At 42.8% G+C, this 18,054-nt stretch overlaps 1 protein-coding gene and 1 long non-coding RNA gene across 7 annotated transcripts; one reads left to right on the forward strand and one right to left on the reverse strand.

Annotated features, from left to right (window-relative positions):
• Nucleotides 1-4,147: 4,147 nt before the first annotated feature.
• LOC107277717 (autonomous transposable element EN-1 mosaic protein) lies at nucleotides 4,148-15,261 on the forward strand. Of its 6 annotated transcripts, none has more exons than XM_066310331.1 (10): nucleotides 4,148-4,534; nucleotides 5,054-5,126; nucleotides 12,308-12,639; nucleotides 12,904-13,123; nucleotides 13,208-13,573; nucleotides 13,650-13,778; nucleotides 13,867-14,156; nucleotides 14,236-14,313; nucleotides 14,468-14,566; nucleotides 14,804-15,261. In XM_066310331.1, the coding sequence occupies exons 3-7, from the start codon at nucleotides 12,311-12,313 to the stop codon at nucleotides 13,909-13,911; spliced, it is 1,089 nt and encodes a 362-aa protein (XP_066166428.1). In that variant the 5' UTR covers nucleotides 4,148-4,534; nucleotides 5,054-5,126; nucleotides 12,308-12,310; the 3' UTR covers nucleotides 13,912-14,156; nucleotides 14,236-14,313; nucleotides 14,468-14,566; nucleotides 14,804-15,261. The 6 variants fall into 6 exon arrangements, with proteins under 6 accessions (XP_066166428.1, XP_066166426.1, XP_066166427.1 ...); XM_066310329.1 differs by having other exon boundaries at nucleotides 4,154-4,534; nucleotides 13,851-14,156; XM_066310327.1 differs by lacking the exons at nucleotides 4,148-4,534; nucleotides 5,054-5,126 and adding exons at nucleotides 10,466-10,907; nucleotides 10,980-11,115 and having other exon boundaries at nucleotides 11,198-12,639; nucleotides 13,851-14,156.
• LOC136356434 (uncharacterized) lies at nucleotides 7,492-10,254 on the reverse strand. Its single transcript, XR_010741239.1, has 3 exons — nucleotides 9,436-10,254; nucleotides 8,938-9,003; nucleotides 7,492-7,766 (listed from the first exon to the last, which is right to left on the reverse strand). It is a non-coding gene; the product is annotated as an uncharacterized lncRNA (long non-coding RNA).
• Nucleotides 15,262-18,054: the final 2,793 nt, after the last annotated feature.

Genomic DNA, 18,054 nt, shown 5'->3' on the forward strand with positions numbered 1-18,054 from the left:
ACTGTTGAGGCAGAATGGCTGCGTGATCTATTAATGTATCTGGCTATTGTTGAAAAACCGGTGCCGGCTATCCTTATGAACCATGACAATCAAACAGTAATTGTCAAAGTGAATAGTTCTAAGGATAATATGAAATCATCTAGATATGTGAAAAGACGATTGAAGTTTGTCAGGAAATTGAGAAACTCCAGAGTTATAACGTTGGATTACATCCAAACAGTTAGAAACCTGGCAGATCCCTTCACGAAGGGACTATCACGAAATGTGATAGATAATGCATCGAAGGAGATGGGTTTGAGACCCATGTGAGTTATACTATGGTGGTAACTCAGTCTATGTGATCGGAGATCCCGTGAATTAGAACCTGGGAAGAACAAACCATTAGTAAACTAGAGGAGAGTACCAATCTATACCCTTTCTAAGTGAAGATGCATGTACTCTCGTGAGCTGTAAGGCAGGTTGGCTATGCCTTAATGAGTTCTGTTGGCTTTAATTAGCGAATATACTGTCCTGCAGAGCATTCTTGAAAGAACTCACCTTTGTAAGCTTGATTGTTGGTCGTAGTCTATGAAGATTTTGGGTGAATCTTCTAGAAAGTTTACTAAAGACCTAGGAGTATGACTTATACGCTCCACCCGAGGGGTAGTCTACAAACGGTCTATTACCAGATAAGACTTTGAGTGAAACTTGCTTGCACAAGACTTGCAATTCAAGGCGTAGTCTATTGTTCAAGTTGTGAGTACGTGTAGCTTGGAGTTCTAGGTGGATGTTCAACCTTAATCGGTCTCCATCGAACCGCTGGTATATAAACAGTACATTGGAAAAGGCAAATCTCAGTAGGATTTTGAGATTTGGTGGGGGATTGTTGGAATTAATAGATGGGCTAAGGCCCATTCGAAGATTAATTCTTTGGAAAATCACAAAAGCCCATCTCATGGGATGGCATGCATGGGGAGTTTAGTAACACCTTGCTTATTCTATGAGAGGGGGACCTCCTTAAAAGGGGGATGCCCTCCTAGCCACTTGAAGCATGTGTGGTGGAGAGAAGAGGGGGAACACACGCGCGCGCTCGCCTGGCCTGGCAGGGCAGGCGGCGCGCGTGCACGACGTACGCGTCGAATGGTCCGAAAAATTGGCTCCTCACCCTTGCGCAGATGCAGCCTCCTTTTGCAGTTTTGTGTTGCTGCAGGAAAATTCGGATTTGTTTTGTTGTTGGAAACATTCCGAAAAATCCGGTGCGTGAAAACGGCGTGGAGTCTGGATAAGTTACACGGATAAGTTCCTGCACCGGGAGAAGGCGGCAATAAGGTTTTTGGGAAGCGCTTCGCGCGACTGCTCCCTGTTCGTCCACGACGGCTCGCCTTCCTCTCCGCTCGCGTGCTGCGCGCCTTCGTCGACGCTCGCAACCGCGAGTAGTTCCTGCCGAGCAACCGGTCTTTCCGCCACCTCGGTACGTGTTCGACATGTTACGCATATTTGATCTGTTCATATTTTACTGTTTAGTTTACATGTGTAGATCTAATGATGCGTTAATGCTATTATACAACTATAACGTCATGATTTATTTATGAAATATATTAAATCATTATATGCCAATATTCTCGACAAAAAGTTCCCTGCTGCTTTTGAGTCATCATCGATCGATGCCCGTTTTGCCGCCAGTAAAATAAAGCGCGCGGTGCAGAATTTGTGCAGCCGAGGTCGGCGTGGACTTGTGATGAGGGGCGGTGGAAAGGCGCGCGCGCGCGTCGCCGGCGCCGTGTCCACGCCGTGTGCGTTGTGTCCAAAAGCTTCTTATCCTTAATTAAGAGCCGCCATTAACGGATGGTTACAGAGACAGTGACCACTCACCGTTCACACTTCCTTTTAATTAATTAACCTGGCACTGTCAGTGTTCGGTTTTCAAGCGCTAGTAGCAGTAGCACTGTAGCAGTAACACGTGCGTTTCTGATGAATGGCCCGTGGCCGTTTTCGTTTTCTTCGAGGCCCTGAATACTCGCGCCGGAGTACCGGACTGACTACCGATGAGGTCTTCGCCGGAAAGCACCAAACCAGCGAGTTCTCGGTGGTCACGGGGTCGGAGCTAGCCGCTACCCAAGCCGGTGACTACGGAGTTTGCCAATTCGTTTGTGATGTCCTGGTGTGTTTAGTTTTAAAGTTTTTTTTCTAAACTTTTAAATTTTCATCATATTAAACCTTTTATACGCACAACTTTTCAGTCTTTTGGACTAATCTAAACACAGCCTACGTCCACCTACCGAAGCCGGCCTGAGGCGACGGTGCACCGAGCGAACGCGCCGCGTGTGAGAAGTGAGAACACGTGAGTTCGTACGTGGCCAGCCACGGCTGGAGTAGCTTCGGCTCGAGTCCGATGTGGCGAGTATAAATAAAAAAAAACGAAAGCTTGTCGCCCTCGCGCCCAGGCCGGGGTCCGGTCGGCAGAGCCCGCGACGCCGCCGCGTGTGTTGCGTGCGCGGCCAGGGACGCGATGCGGGCTAAAGGCGTGGCTCCCGTTTATTTTTCTCGGGCGTACGTGTCGCGAGGCCGGCAAAACAGACGGGAAAACGGGGGAATTTTCTCTGGGGCGTGGCGTCGTCTTGCCCTCTCCGGAGTCCGGGACTCTTCTGAACCGGTGTGACGTATCCATGATTAGGGCGTGTTTCATGTCGCGTGAGTCTGTTCTACTTTTGTATTTTTGTTTTGGGTGGAATGTGGCGTACGATTGTGCAATCAGAAGATTGCAAATCACTGGGAGCGTCCCGGTCAAATTGGGTCCCCGTACAAAATATTAAAATAGGCCTTAGTAGCCTAGTAAATTTTTTTATAGTAAAATTAAAATGGACGTGGCGATTATCCGATCATCAGCGATGAAGCAGAAGTGGAGGCCGGAGGGAACTGGGGAGAGGAGACGAAGCGGCAGCGACATCGGGACTTCGGTGATACGCGACGACGCGGACGCCTGGACAGGAGTACGATGGAAGATGGATCGATTCACCTTCTGCAGCGTTTTGGGTCTTATGTTTGCTACTATTTGGATTACAAATTAACAAAATTAAAGCCTCTAATATTATTATATATAGGATATGCTTAATATTTTAGGGGCCCTTAAAATTTAGGGGCCATGTTCAGTCGTACGGCCCCCGGGACGCCCCTGCAAATCACTGGGGGCAAACGGTGCCTCCTTAATTTGGGCAGGAAAAAAAAACAACACTATGACAAGCACGCAGTCGCTGTTTCATTCATCTGCTTCAATCCGAAGAGTAGGATTATCTAAAAGAAAAATCCGAAGAGTAGATGGAACTATGGAAATGCATTATACATGAGCTGCCAGGTTGTCTGACCGCAAGCTGCGGTGATCCGTGATCCAGGAAGAACATTAAGCCCCTTCCTAAATGTATTGTCTTTTGAGCTTTGGCACAAAAGTTAAAAAGGTAGACCAATAATAAGTATGCTATTCTTTATTCAGTACTACATTAGAAAAGATGTATCGTTTTTTTGGTAGAGACATTTATTTATTTACCAATAACAAATGAGAGAGTGAAAAGAGGGATGGATGCTAAATTAGTAAATTTCAAACCAAATTCAAGCCCGCCATGACAGATACTGGCCCAGAAGGAAGCATTGTCATTTGGGCCAAATACAGGCCCGTACACATGATTGGGTCCATTGCTCTTTGCTCAAGATCTTTTTTCATTTTTAAATTTATATTTTAAATATTTACAAAAATATTATATCGGCGGAAAGATTTACAAAAATAGACCCTGCTGCCCTCTATTTGGGCGGCAAGCTGACGTGGCACACGGGCGTATGACGGTCTTTTTAGGGGCACTACCAAAAACCGGACTAGGCCTGACGGCCAATTATTTTATTGACGTTTACAATGGCTCCTATCGCGAAAAATCTAATTTTCCTGACGAGCCTGTACTAACGTCAGAAAAATAGAATTTTCTTGACGAGGATTCACAACCTGTCACAATAATGCGATTTTTCTGACGTGAATGGGGCAGTCAGTGAAAATAATAGGTTTTGGTGGGAGTTAGGTGGGCAGCTATTTTCGCTTTGGCGCCAGATGAATGGACAGAGTGCCAAAAAAAATTGGTGTTTCGCGGGCACACATAAAAAAAAGAGAGAGAGAAAAAACCGCTTCATTCACTGCCCTGTCCAGAAGCCTCTTCACTTCCATCTAATCCTTCTCCTCTTCTCATCCCCTCCAGCCTCCTCTTCCTCTTACTCCAAATCCTTCAAATCCATCCAGCCTCTTCCTCTTCCCCACTCCAAATCCTTCAAATCCACCCATGTAGGTTTCTCCCCTCGAATCCCCTTCATATTGTAGCTCTCCTGTGGCTAGGGTTTGCTCCAATGGTGGACTAGAAGATGTTGCCGCATCGATCTGTGGCTGCAGCGCCTGTGGATTTGCTCCAAGTCCAGAGCTGAAGCTGTACTCAATCCTTGCCTCATCTCCATCCAGATCAGGACCTAATCCCGGGACTCCATCGACTCCTCTTGCTGCACTTGTTAAGCTGTAGGGAAGCAGGTACTTTTTTGTTTATTTTTAACGAACTCTGATAAAGCTTGCAGTTCTTAGGGATTTTCATATGATTTGAGGCAATACTCCCATGGATCTGCTGGTTTATTCTCTCTAGAATTTCATTACAAGCTTTATACTGGTAGCATGGAATTTATCCCAAAGATCTTTAAATTTTGACTGCTAGTTTGAATAAATCCCTCACTATTCGTAAGTATTAATTTCTTCAGCACTCTAAGCATGTCACTATCCTCTTGTCAATGAATGCTTTATACTGAGATAATAGTAATTTTGTTGTTGTTTGGACTGTACAACATTTATGTTCCTATGAGAGAATAGTAATTTTAGCACAATTGAGCTTGTAGGCAGTGAATAAACTTTGAGCTTCATAAAAAGAGTGATTTTCTCTTAAAGGATGATACACCATCATCCTGGTGCATCTTAGTAAAAGCATGACATACATATTTTTCTTGAAAGTTTCACCTTTACTATGCAAAATGGAACTGTAATGTTGGCTAATATTTACAGATTGCGTCGAACTCATCTGAAGTGCTGACAAGTTATTGCTTACCATCGTCTCATTGTCAATACCAAATCCGAGGTAACCAGGATTTTCAACTTACTTCACTGTAATATATTTTGTGCAGTAAGTGATAGAACAATAACAACCTTCACATGAACCTTTTCATTCTAAATGTTGATTATATTGTGCATAATTTCTTTTTGTGCTATGTAGATGATGTTATTTATGGTGTGATAAATAAGAGTGACATATATGCACGTTAAAATAATTTATTAAGAATTGAATCTGTTTTTAACCACAGAATGACAAGTCGTGAATGGATGTATAGTGGTTGGACACGTGGCAAAGCTCCCACTAATGAATGGATTGATAATACAACACAGTTCTTAAACCGTGCATTTTATATGCAAGAAGTTGTTAAAGATGGTACTATTAAGTGTCCATGCGCCCAATGTCGGAATTATTTTAGGCACAAAAGGGATACAATAGAGTTGCACTTGTGCAAATACGGATATAAAGAGAACTATGGAATATGGACATCACATGGTGAGAGACCAGTGATAAATGACAATGATCCTGGGCCTTCATTAATAGATCATGAGGGATTTGGTGAATCTGATAGGATGGATAATATGTTGGTTGACTTAGCCAGTGCACAGCCACCAGAAAGTAGTGAAGAACCTGCACATTATGCTAAAGCATTCTATAGGATGGTTGCTAGTGCTGATGAATTGATCCATGAGAATACAACACACTCATGTCTCTCAGTTGTAGCTCGTTTGCTAGCTATGAAGTCACAGTATAACATGTCAGTTGCACATTATGATGATGTTTTAGGGATAATCCATGAATTCTTACCTCCTGAGTCTAAGTTGGCTAAGGACTTTTACCGTTCAAAAAAATTGCTAGAAGGTCTTGGTATGCCATATGTTAAAATTGATGTTTGTTACAACAACTGCATGCTTTACTACAAGGAAGATGAGCATAAAGAGAAGTGTGATTTCTGTGGTACTTCTCGTTATGAGAATGGCCAAAACAAAACCCCACGTAAAGTTTTGCGCTACCTGCCTATTAAGGATAGATTACAAAGGTTATATGCACATGAGGATATAGCAAGATTACTGCAGTCCCATAGTCGCTCACGATCTGGTAACATGGTTCACCCATGTGATGGCGAGGCATGGCAACAATTTGATGAGGACTTTCAAGATTTTGCACAAGATCCAAGAAATGTTCGTCTTGCTTTAGCAACTGATGGGTTTACCCCATATAGTTTAGGTGCTGCTCCATATTCTTGCTGGCCAGTATTTATAACTCCCTTAAATTTTCCTCCCGGTGTGTGTATGAGGCCCGAGTACACATTCCTTACTCTTGTCATCCCTGGACCAGAGCATACAAGGAAAAAATTAAGTGTTCTAATGCAACCTTTAGTTGATGAACTTCTGAAGTTATGGGAGGGGGTAGAAACCTGGGATGCTTCACGCAAGCAAAACTTTACAATGAGGGCAATATTTCTATGATCAATCCATGATTTTCCTGCATATGGGATATTTGCTGGGTGGAGCACCCATTGTCGTTTGGCATGTCCAATTTGTATGGGTAATTCTCAATCTTTTCAGCTCCGTAATGGTAGAAAGCCTTGTTGATTTGATTGTCATAGACGCTTTCTACCCAACGAACATGAATTCAGAACTCAACTAAATGCATTTAGAAAGAACACATTTATGCTTGATGAGCCACCAAGGATTCTGACAGGAGAAGAAATTAAAGAAGAAATGTACGTGTGTGTGGATGATACGGAAAACTTTGGTAAAACACACCATTGGACTCATATAAGCTGTTTTTGGTAACTTCCGTACTTTGATAAGCTGAAGCTGCAGCACAATATTGATTTGTTGCACAATGAGAAAAATGTAGCTGAATCTATATGGAACACATGCTTTGACATACAAGATAAAACAAAGGATAATGTGAAGGCAAGGAAAGATTTGGCTGAAATTTGTAGTCGTCCATTACTGCAATTAGTGTCGAAGGGTAATGGAAAATGGCATAAACCAAGGGCATCATTTTGTATTGATAGGAATGACAAGACAACAATTCTCAAATGGTTTCAAGAACTAAAGTTTCCTGATGGATATGCTGCCAATATTAGGCGTGGGGTTAACCTACTACAAAGAAAAATTTTTGGCCTAAAAAGTCATGACTACCATGTTTTCATGGAACGTTTGCTACCTGTTGCATTCCGTGGATTTATTCCAGAGAGTGTTTGGAAGTGTTTGGCAGAGCTCAGTTTCTTTTATAGGCAGTTATGTTCAAAAGAACTAAACAATGATACCATCCACTCTTTAGAAGAGTATGTAGCTGTTCTTATTTGCAAATTGGAAAAAATATTCCCACCTGGTTTCTTTAATCCAATGCAACATCTCATCATACATCTTCCCTATGAAGCTTGTCACGCCCGGAAATATACACCATTTCCAAACGCTCAGTGCATTAATCCTCGTCCCAGGAGGCGAGGTACACATAGACATTGTTGATTATTACAAGCCACACTTGCGGAAGCGTAAAGGAAGTACTTTATTACATGGACGACTCAAGCCCTCGCACTCAAAGATAAACAAATAAAACAGCGGAAGACTATGGAACAGCAGCAACCACAGGCACTCGACGACAGAGCGAACTAGAGATCCAAGCCTTCATCTTCCTCAGGTCCATCCTCTGGATTATTTTTGTGAACAAGAGTGAGTACCACCACCGTACTCAGCAAGTCACACCGGAAATACAACAATAATGCATAGGGGGAAACAAGGAAATGGCCTAATAGGGTTTATTTTGCATAAAGCCATAGTTTAAACATTTTAATCAGGTTAAAGCACATTTTAAAACATGATCCTATTCTAAGCCAATATTATAATATCACCAAGGTCGCATAAGCCTGCGAACCTGCCTTAACCCAGGCTAATCTCCACATGACTACACCATCATGATTTCACCCTCCCAAGGTTTTGTAAAACAGAACTAACTTTGGGTACACTGCTCAGCTTGCCCATAACCGAGGGCGCGGCTATTCGAATAGTTTTTAACTCTGATCAGAGGTGTACAACTTTACCCACAAGACACAACCTCAACACGCGTTGCCACGCGCCGGGTACCACCACGGTACTCGGATAGAGGTCGTGACAAGACTATCCATCTAGGTCTACCCAAAACAGGAGAACCCGCTGAGGTTTCGCCGCCCGCCGGTCCCCGACAAGGTAAAGGTTGTCGGATCCCCCGGGACGAGATAGCCCCCCCCTTGCGCCGGGTGAAAAAACGGCCTTAATCCTGACCCCACACCCTTCCAACCAATGGTCTCTGTTTTGAGAAGATCTAAACTTCCAGTCAGGCCTTACCCACTAGACTTGTGGTTGCACGAAGATGCCTTGAAACAGAGGCACGAAGATCCCTTAGCCGGGATGCGACTACCAAAGTAACCAACTTGCACCCCGAGCCCAACCCAAAAATATATTTTAGTTGCACAAAGCATTTTATCACCCACCTATTGACAAACCCGTCAATAGTCCATAACTAATCCAGTTTTAGTTGTTAACCACCATAGTCTAGTTTAACCAAAAGTTCTAGGTTGGAACTAAGCATAACTAAGCATTTACCTAAAGCAACTAGTCAGTCCATCATGTAGGGTACTAGACTAGTCAAGTTATAATTTTACTAGGGTTCACAAAGATCATGGATATCAAATCAACATCATGGCCATAACCAAGAGCATAGGAATAACTAATAAAACAATATTAATAATGAACGGTATAATTTATAAAGCAATGCAATATAAGTAAAACAACATAATTTTCACAATATGGGATTCAACATGTTCAAGGTAGATATGACTTGCCTTGATCGCTCACAAAGTCTTCGACGTCGACGGTGATGAAGAGCTGATCCTCCGGAACGGCAGGATCTACACGACCAATGCGAAGAAATACAAAAAGGCTAATAAAAACCATATAAACAGAAGCAATAAAGCACATAAATGGGTTCTACTCATTTTTAGGAGAAATTAGAGATTTGAACGGGTCAATTCCGAGTTCAAACGGTCAAGATATGGCCATTTGAAGTTTATATGCTGTTTAAATGGAAATTTACAATTTTGTGAATTATTTTTCTAAAGGAAATTGATTTATTGCACAGAGAAGAGAGAGAGGGGTCCACGAGCGGGTCCCACTTGGCAGCCGCTCGGTACACCATGAGGGCGGCTCACGGCGCACAAGCACGGCGGGAAGGAGAAGCACCCGAGCCAGGCGGCACGCCGGCGACGGCCAACGGCGCGGTGACGGTGCGACGGAGTACGGGAAGGGGAAAAACGGAAAGGGGAGGAGATGACGGTTCTCACCGAGCAGACACGGCGGCGAGAGGTCGACAGTGTTGCCGGCGGTGAGGAAGAAACGGTGAGGAACTTCGGGTCGTCGGTGTCGTCGTCGTTCCCGCGGTCCTCGTGCTCCACGGAGGGGTGGACGGGGAAGAGGAGGAAGCGGCGAAGCGGATGGTGGCGACGCCGGGCTCCGATGAGGTCCCGACCACCGGCGAGGGGCGGCCGGAGTTGCGACGGCGGCGGCACAAGAAGAGAGCGGCGCGGCGGCCGCGGAGAGAGGAGGGAGAGGGCGGCGGTGTGAGGGGAGAGAGGAGGGAGTCGGGGGTCCCTTTTATAGGCTGGAGGGGAGGGAGAGAGACGCCGGGTAGGGAGATCGACGCCGGCCATGGTGGAGCTCACCATTAAAGAACATCATCAAAATCCACCACGAATAATGCGGGATTGAGTGGGAAATTATGGGGGAATTGGAGAGGATGAGGTGGGAATTAATTCCCCTCAATTAATTTGATGAAACGGCAAGTGGAGGAGGCGAATCGGAGGTTGCCGTCGCTTGGAATTCGGCCGGAGAGAGAGAGGATGGCTGGAGGTTAGGGATGACGAGTGGGACCCACCTGTCATCGAGAGGAAGCACACCTGTCTCTGACTGGGCGCGTGGAGGAGGCAAAACAGACTTCGGTCTGCGGGAGGGGAGGAGCTGGGCTGGCCCAAGGAGAGGGAGGGGAGGGGAGAGAGGGAAGGAGAGGGGGCGGCTGGGCCAAGAGAGGGAGAGATGGAGAGATGGGCCAGAAGAGGCCCAAGAGGAGGAAGAGGATTTCTTTTATATTTTCCATTTTATAAAATTCTTTAATAGTTTTTGTTGCCTTAAAATTATTTAGGATGCTCTGAAAATTCAAGTAAAAATTGATTAAACATTTTTAAACATGGGGAATTTATTAAAAATACCCACAAGCCAATTTGATATAAATCTTGGTGAATTTTAATTGTTGAAGGCTCTTTTAGGCTTTTAAAATTTCTAGAAATGCATTAAAGCACGATTTAAATTTAGGGCGATTTCCAAGGCGTTACAAAGCTCGACTTGGAGGTCCTGTCCAATTTCGTTGGAATTATCCATATGAGAGGTAAAACAAGAAGTAAAACATTAACTTGTTTTTATAGAGTTTACTAACCCTAATGCATTTGGTCCTGCCATGTAGGTTTATCCAAAAACTTAGAAAGAAAGTGTGAAATAAAGCTCGAGTTGAGGGTTCCATTGTTGAGGCCTACCTAGTTGAGGAAACATCTAATTTTCTTTCACTCTATTTCAATCCTAAAGTTCGGTCTGCTAGAAACAAGATGCATCGATATGATGATGGCAGCTCACAATTTGATAGTACATACAACCTAGAAATATTTCAGTACCCTGGCCGGTGTATTAGCCCACGGGGCTGCCAACAGTACAAGGCTGCTACCTTATACATATTGACAAACACACCAGAAATGGATGATTTCTTCAAGTACGTTTCAAATCTACTATGAGTCATTCATATATTTTTATGCCATAATTCTAAATAAGTTTGTTAATGTAGTAAATATGATAAGGAACAATGGAAGAGCCGAATTTCACCAACACCAAATCAGTTGCGAGACTTGCGATTAAATGGATGGAAATCTGGTCGTGGCATTAGAAATGGGCCTAATTTCTTTGATTGGTTCAGAACTGAAGTATGACTCTAACCACTTGAGACATTGTCTTTCCTTCAATCTGCAATCAACTAAAACTAACACTAATATCTGTCATTTGCAGTGCATGAAGTCATCTAGTATACACAATGCTTTGTGTCAAATATCTTATGGTTTTCGAAGTACAGTTTCCACTTATGGAGTTTATGATATCAATGGATATAGGTTTCGTTCAGAGAAGTATGAGAGCAAGAAATCAGGGTTAACAACAACCAACAGTGGGGTGTGTGTCTTGTGTTGGCGAAAACAATGATGTGCTAGAGTACTATGGTATTATAAAAGACATACTCAAGATTAGTTGGGAAGGCAACATGAACCTTGAATTGGTTTTGTTTGACTGTTATTGGTTTGACCCAACATCTACCGGTGTTCGGCGTACTGACAATTTGGGTTTAGTTGAAATTAAGCACACGTCTAGGCTTTCAACTTTTGAACCATTTGTGATGGCTAGTCAAGTTACACAAGTATATTATTTGCCTTACCCATGCACTACAAGACGTGATCTATCAGAATGGTGGGTTGTACATCATGTCAATCCACGGGGTTATGTCCAGAAAGTTGAGAACACAAATAATGATTCCAACCCAAATGATGATCAAACCCAAGATGTATCATTCTATCAAGAAGATAGATTGGAAGGCACTTTTATTATTGACCTTGGGGCTGACTTAGGAAATATGACTCCACCTATTTTGGATGAGATAACCAATGCAAAATTCTTAGAATTCCTAGAAAAGCAAACGCAGGCTGAAGATAATTACGATGAAGATGACAATGAAGAAGAAGAAGAAGAAGAAGAAGAAGAAGAAGAAGAAGAAGAAGAAGAAGAAGAAGAAGAAGAAGAAGAAGAAAATGATGAAGAAGATGAAGGGACACAGCCCCCAACTTATGATCCAAATGATTTTTAGTTTAAGCTATTGAGATTGAAATATCTATAAATATCTATTGTATTTTGTGTCTGTTAATTTATTTATGCAGCTGCCAACTTTCATATGACTTTTTAACCTTTAAGTACCTAAGGTCATTTTGTACTTTATAAAGGTTTTATATTAAGCACTGATGGATTATTATTTGTTTGAATGATTCCATGCTATGAAAATATATGCTATTATTCTTCTTTTTTTATGGACCGATGGTGCTCTTCTAAAACTAATAAATGGATATAACATTGCAGGAAATGAACAGCATTCATCGGAAGCGGCTTGCAAGACAGCAACAAGGCAGGAACATCTCCACAAGGAGCAATGCTAGTGCTACTAATGCAAAAAACAGAGTCCCAGAAATGATCAATGGAGGTGGCAGTAGTAACTCCGGTGCTAACTCCTCCCAGAGACTTTGTGCTGGTAATAGTAGCAATACTGATAATGCCTCCCAAGCCACCAATATTTCTGGAAGTGGCATGAGCAGTGTGCCACCAAATAAAAGAGGGAGGAAGAAGGGCTCAAGAACTGCACTAAAAGTACCTCCGCGGGGTCGAAAGATCGCGCTGAAACCTCGGGGTGATGAGTAAGTATCTGCATTTCTAGAACCCTACAGATTTTCTACTAATGCTTATTACTTTGTTAACTGCTCTAATAAATTAGAGGTTGTCTTAATTTCTGTTCTATAGAATTTATATTGTTCAAAGCCAATATGTTTGTGACGTGATAAATTGAGTAGCATACATGTTCTTCAAATCTAATATGGGTATGTATACAAAAGCTCTGTACATGTGTTGTCTATGTTTTTCTCCTCTTAATGGAACAATTCTCACATGGGTGTTTTCTTTAGGCAATTTGAGTACGTAACATACCCTCTATTGAAATCAGACCCCAAATATGGTACACATATGGGAATTATTCTTAAACGAGAATACCCTGGCATTATTGAAGAGAAGGATGAGAATGGTTTAATCATCAGCAGCCGTCTAGCAACCTCATGGTTTGATTACTATGAAAAGAAAGACGACTCAGGAGTCACAAATGCAGATAAGGTGAAGCAAGAATTTTGGGTAAGTCATTGTTAAAATGTCCTTCAAATTACATTGACAAACAATTAAATTGCTATCTAATATATATTAACTTGGTACATGCAGAATGCATTCTGTGTCAGTGAGGCGGACAAGGTAGAGGCTGACCGTGTTTTGGAAAATTATGCAGCGAAATCAGTGAGGCAAATGATGTATCAGCTTCGTGTCGATTCTGTCAAGGTGTACCATGATAAAATTGGGGAGCAAATTGATGATGCATTAGCACGCCCAAAGGAACTTGAAGTTGATGAATATAAGGATGGCCCCGTTGATTGGTGCAGAGACAATGGATTTTCATACCTTGCAGATTATTGGTGTACTGAAGAGTTCAAGGCAAAAAGAAAGAGAGGCCAACAAGCACGCCTTAATTCTGAGGATGTTGCCCAAAACCGAGGAGGTTCCCGGCCATTCACAGAGACACAACAATATATGGTACCATATCTTTTCAGCATGGTTTTTCATTAGTTTTATTCATAGGGTATTGCTCATCAAACCAATTATGTTTTAGGGAGTAAAATTTGGACCTGAGAAAGCTACAACACTAAACACTTTTAGTGCAATGAAGACTGGCTTTAAAAATATAGATAATGATGGAAATATTGGACCAATCCCAAGCCAGAAAGCACAAAAGCGTGTGGTATGGTTTCTGCTTCTATTCTTTCCATTGAAGGAATGTTTTGTTTGGTACTAAATTCCAACCTTTTTGTAGACTGATTATTTAACAGGTCTTAGGGCTAAATATCCAGATGATTGGCAACAAAGAGACCTAGATGAGAATGTATTGTACAGCACCAATGGTGGCTTGCCACATGGTCGCGTACAGATAGCGAATGGAGCTGTTAGGAAGGCTAATATTTTGGCTGTGGCCAAATCAACAAATGTTCGACCTGTCAATTCAATTGCTTTCCAAAATATGGCTCAACAAACTCAAAATATGGCTCGACAAAATGAACAACTACTCCGGGAGAATCAATACATGCGCAAAAAATAGGAACGAACTGACAAGTTGTTACTGGTATGAAGTTACAATAATACTTTTACTCTCAGGTTTAGTTTTTAGTTTCTAAACCCAGTTGGCTACTTTTTAAATGTAGGCACTTTATGAAAAGTTGGGTGAACAAGTACCACAAGAATTGGACTGTCCAGTAGAAGAGGAAGATCCATTTGCACAGGTAAGTGGAGTTCAATTATTTTAGTTATTTACCTAGGTATTTTCTCCTATACTGCTGTGGTTACTCATAGATGAACTAGCTGAATATTTATATTGTGCCAGTACAATTTGGTTGCCCTATTGAAATAGCAAACTAATTCGTATTGGTATGTCAGAGTGAGAACAGACAATGCAGCACTTACAGTGAGGGATTGGGCTCATGTTGATTGTTGTAACAGTTGGCCTTGTAGTCACATTCTCAAATAATTGAGATGGTAAGACAAAATATATTATTTTAGTTTGAGATGACTTGCATCTTGCACAAAACAGAAAATTGGTTTAGAAGGTTATAGTTACTCCAACATTTGTTCAATATAGTACAAAATGATTGCATATGAACTTTGATAGACCACTGTGTATTACTTATTGTTTCTTCTAATTGCATCGGCATGCGTTTTCAGTACTGGTTAATTGGACTGAATTCTTATAAACTTCATTTCGAACTGCTGCAGGGAACAAGTTCTTCCCATGTAGTCTCACACAGCCAGTTGAGGACAATGGGAACAACAACAGCAATGGATGTAACACCGCCTCTGGCAATGGTGGCAATAACAACGGCGACAACAACTGCAATGGCAATAATACTAGCAGTTTGAATGCCAATGATGGAAGCAACATCGGTGGGAACAACAACTCTGGTGGTTGTAATACTAGCACATCTTGAATGCCTCTCCATGATGCTGCCACTCACTTCACTAACAGATCATGCAAGATGGGCTAAGGCTTTTGGATATACTGACTGTGGAGTTGTGTCATACTAATACTTTTGGATAGGTTGTATTTATGGTTCTAGACCTCGATAGAGTGTGGGACTCCAAAATTAGTACTAAGTTTCTTACATAGTCTCTTGGCCATGCAAACTCCACAAAGTGATACTTTTGTGTTATGTTCAAATAGTGAACTGGAACTACATTATACTGTTATGAGGGATCTATGTGTATCACTTGATCCATAAGTTAATGAAATATTGAGCTTGAACTTGAGGTGTGTATGTGATCATGATGAATACTGAAAATGAGTACTTTTGATATTGTACTGTGTATATTTGATTCATGCCTACGTTCTGGTAGGTTTTCTCCTAATGATTTGCGGCTAGTTGTCTAACTGTCAGGGAAATATATTTTCCTGACGGTCATAACCATCAGAAAAAACCACTGCAAAACTGTGACAGGAGAGACCATCAGCGATAGATGAATATCGCTGACTGCTCACATCAACGTCGGGAAAACTCTCCCTGACATGAGTACACGTCAGGAAATTTAATCTTGACACGCCTCCGTCACCCAAATTTATTTTTCTCAGACAAGCTAGTCCTGACGGAATTTTCCTGACGTTGACACGTCACAAACAATTTTCCTGACATGTTTTTGTTTTATCCTGACGGTTTTTAGCCGTCATAAGTAATCTAGTTTCTGGTAGTGGGGGCTGCGAATTTTGCACGTGGCCCCCTGCCGCCCTTTGTCTGGGCGGCAAGGGGCATCCGTGCAAAATTCGCAAGGGCGGCAAGGGGCTCAGATGCAAAAAGAACTAGCCAATTGCTTTTTTGGCAGAGCAAAAATTGCATTTATCCCCTTGCAGCTGCAAGAGTCTAAACGCAAAATGCCCACACGGCACCGTCACGACTCCATGTGCCACGTCAGCTTGCCGCCCAAATAGAGGGCGGCAAGGTCTATTTTTGTAAATCTTTCCGCCGATATAGTATTTCTTTAAATATTAAAAATAAAAAAAATTCCTTTGTGCAACCCGACGTCAATAGAAGTCAATAATTGTTTTCTCTTCCTCCTCCGTTGGATGGTCTCACTGAAAAATGCACTCCGATCACCTCTTATCTCTCTCAATGCAACACCCTATTCAGATACTCCCCTCATTCCATATTACTCCCTCCATCCCATTTTACTCATTCCATATTACTCCCTCCATCCCATTTTAATTGTTCTCTTATTTGAAAAATTTTTGAAAAAAAATTAAAAACATAAGTCACGAGTAAAGTACTATTCATTTTTATCATCTCAAAATAACAAAAATACTGATTATAAAAAATATTCAAATGAGACGAACGATTAAAGTTGAGCGCGAAAACGTATGGTTGCACTTAAAATGGGACAGAGGGAGTATAAGATGTTTTGGTCTCTTTGGTCTCTTTGCTTGTGACTAACTTGGCTCGGCTCATTGCATTTTTCTAACAAGCTGAGTTAACATTTTAGTTTGTTGGAGATAACGAGCTGGCTCACGAGCCAAACGAGCGAGCCGGAGGCATAGAGCATACAGCTAACCCATCAAACCAACCCACCATCTGTAACCCATCAATCCACCAGACCATCACACCGCATGTGCTGATGTGTCACGAGACAGCCTAAACCAACCTCCATCACACCGCAAAGGCAAGCACAGGCACAACCAGTCAACCGCGTAGCAGCACGACTGCAAACTGGTGGCCAGCAATGGATGGGGATGGTCAAATGGATCGAGATATCGACTAGAGAGGGGTGAATAGACGATTTAAAATTAAATAAAACATAATCAAAACTAACCTAAATTACTAGACTCGGTGAGGGACAAGTTTAACTAAGCAACTAAGTTATGTTTTGCAATCTTAGGGTGAAAGTGGCTCAAGTATATCACTAGGAAAGTAAATCACACTTCCTAAGTCTAGTTTAGCAATCTTAGGGTGATATGATCTCTAGTAAGTCTCTAGGAATGTAAATTGCACAAATGTAAATGCAACAAGTAAATGAGACAAGGAGACAAGAGATTTTTCACTGAGGTTCGGAAACTCGCCGGTTTCCTACTCCCCGTTGAGGCGAGTCCAACTCCACAGCTCAACCACGAAGCCACTGCACGCCCCCTTCGTCAAGGGGTGGGCAAGGCGGGAGCCAGTCCACGGAGAGGACTACCCAAGCCTCGATCACTAGGGGTAGTTATTCCTTCACTCCGAAGGTGGTGAACTCCAAACCACTCACAACCGGCGCCGGGCCTCCTCCACAATCTTCTCAGAGAGGTCACCGGGCAACTTCTCCACAAGCCGTCTCGGAGGCGGCAACCTCCAAGAGTAACAAATGATGACGCGGCTCAGAGATGATCAAGTGCCACACTAGCTCTACAATGGAATCAATGCACTTGACTCTTGGCTAGAACAATCTCAACCACTACAATGGATGAACACTAAGGTCAAATGTGTGAGAGAGAGGTACAAGGGGTGTATGCAACTGAATTGGGTGCCAAGAAAGCCCCCTTGCTGCTGGAGGGGGGGTATTTATACTCCCACCAACCAAAACTAGCAGTTGGGGGCGAAAACCCCCAATTCTGTGTACTGCTGGTCTGACCGGAGGTGTGTGGCCGGTCATACCGTGCTACTTTACAACGACTAGTTTTATAGCCGTTGTAGCTCTGTCAGAGGGCCCCATCGGCCTGGCCGGTCAGACCGCCCTCAACTCGGTCTGACCGAATACGGCTCCGTCGGCTCTGTATCACCCAAACCAGAGCAACACACTTCCGACCTCCAGGGGGCCGGTCAGACCGAGCAAACATACCGGTCAGACCGCCACTATGTGGCCGGTCATACCGGGCGGTGACCTGCGGTCAGACCAGCTTGGGGCACTCGGTCAGACCAGCCCTGGTCTGGCCGAACTCAGTGAATGCATGTGTGTGTTGTGAAATGTGAGCACAAGTGAAAAGGCAATGAGCTAATGTGGCAATTAAAATC

Source organism: Oryza sativa, chromosome 5 (genome assembly GCF_034140825.1).
Source record: "Oryza sativa Japonica Group chromosome 5, ASM3414082v1".
In the NCBI taxonomy this organism is placed as follows: domain Eukaryota; kingdom Viridiplantae; phylum Streptophyta; class Magnoliopsida; order Poales; family Poaceae; genus Oryza; species Oryza sativa.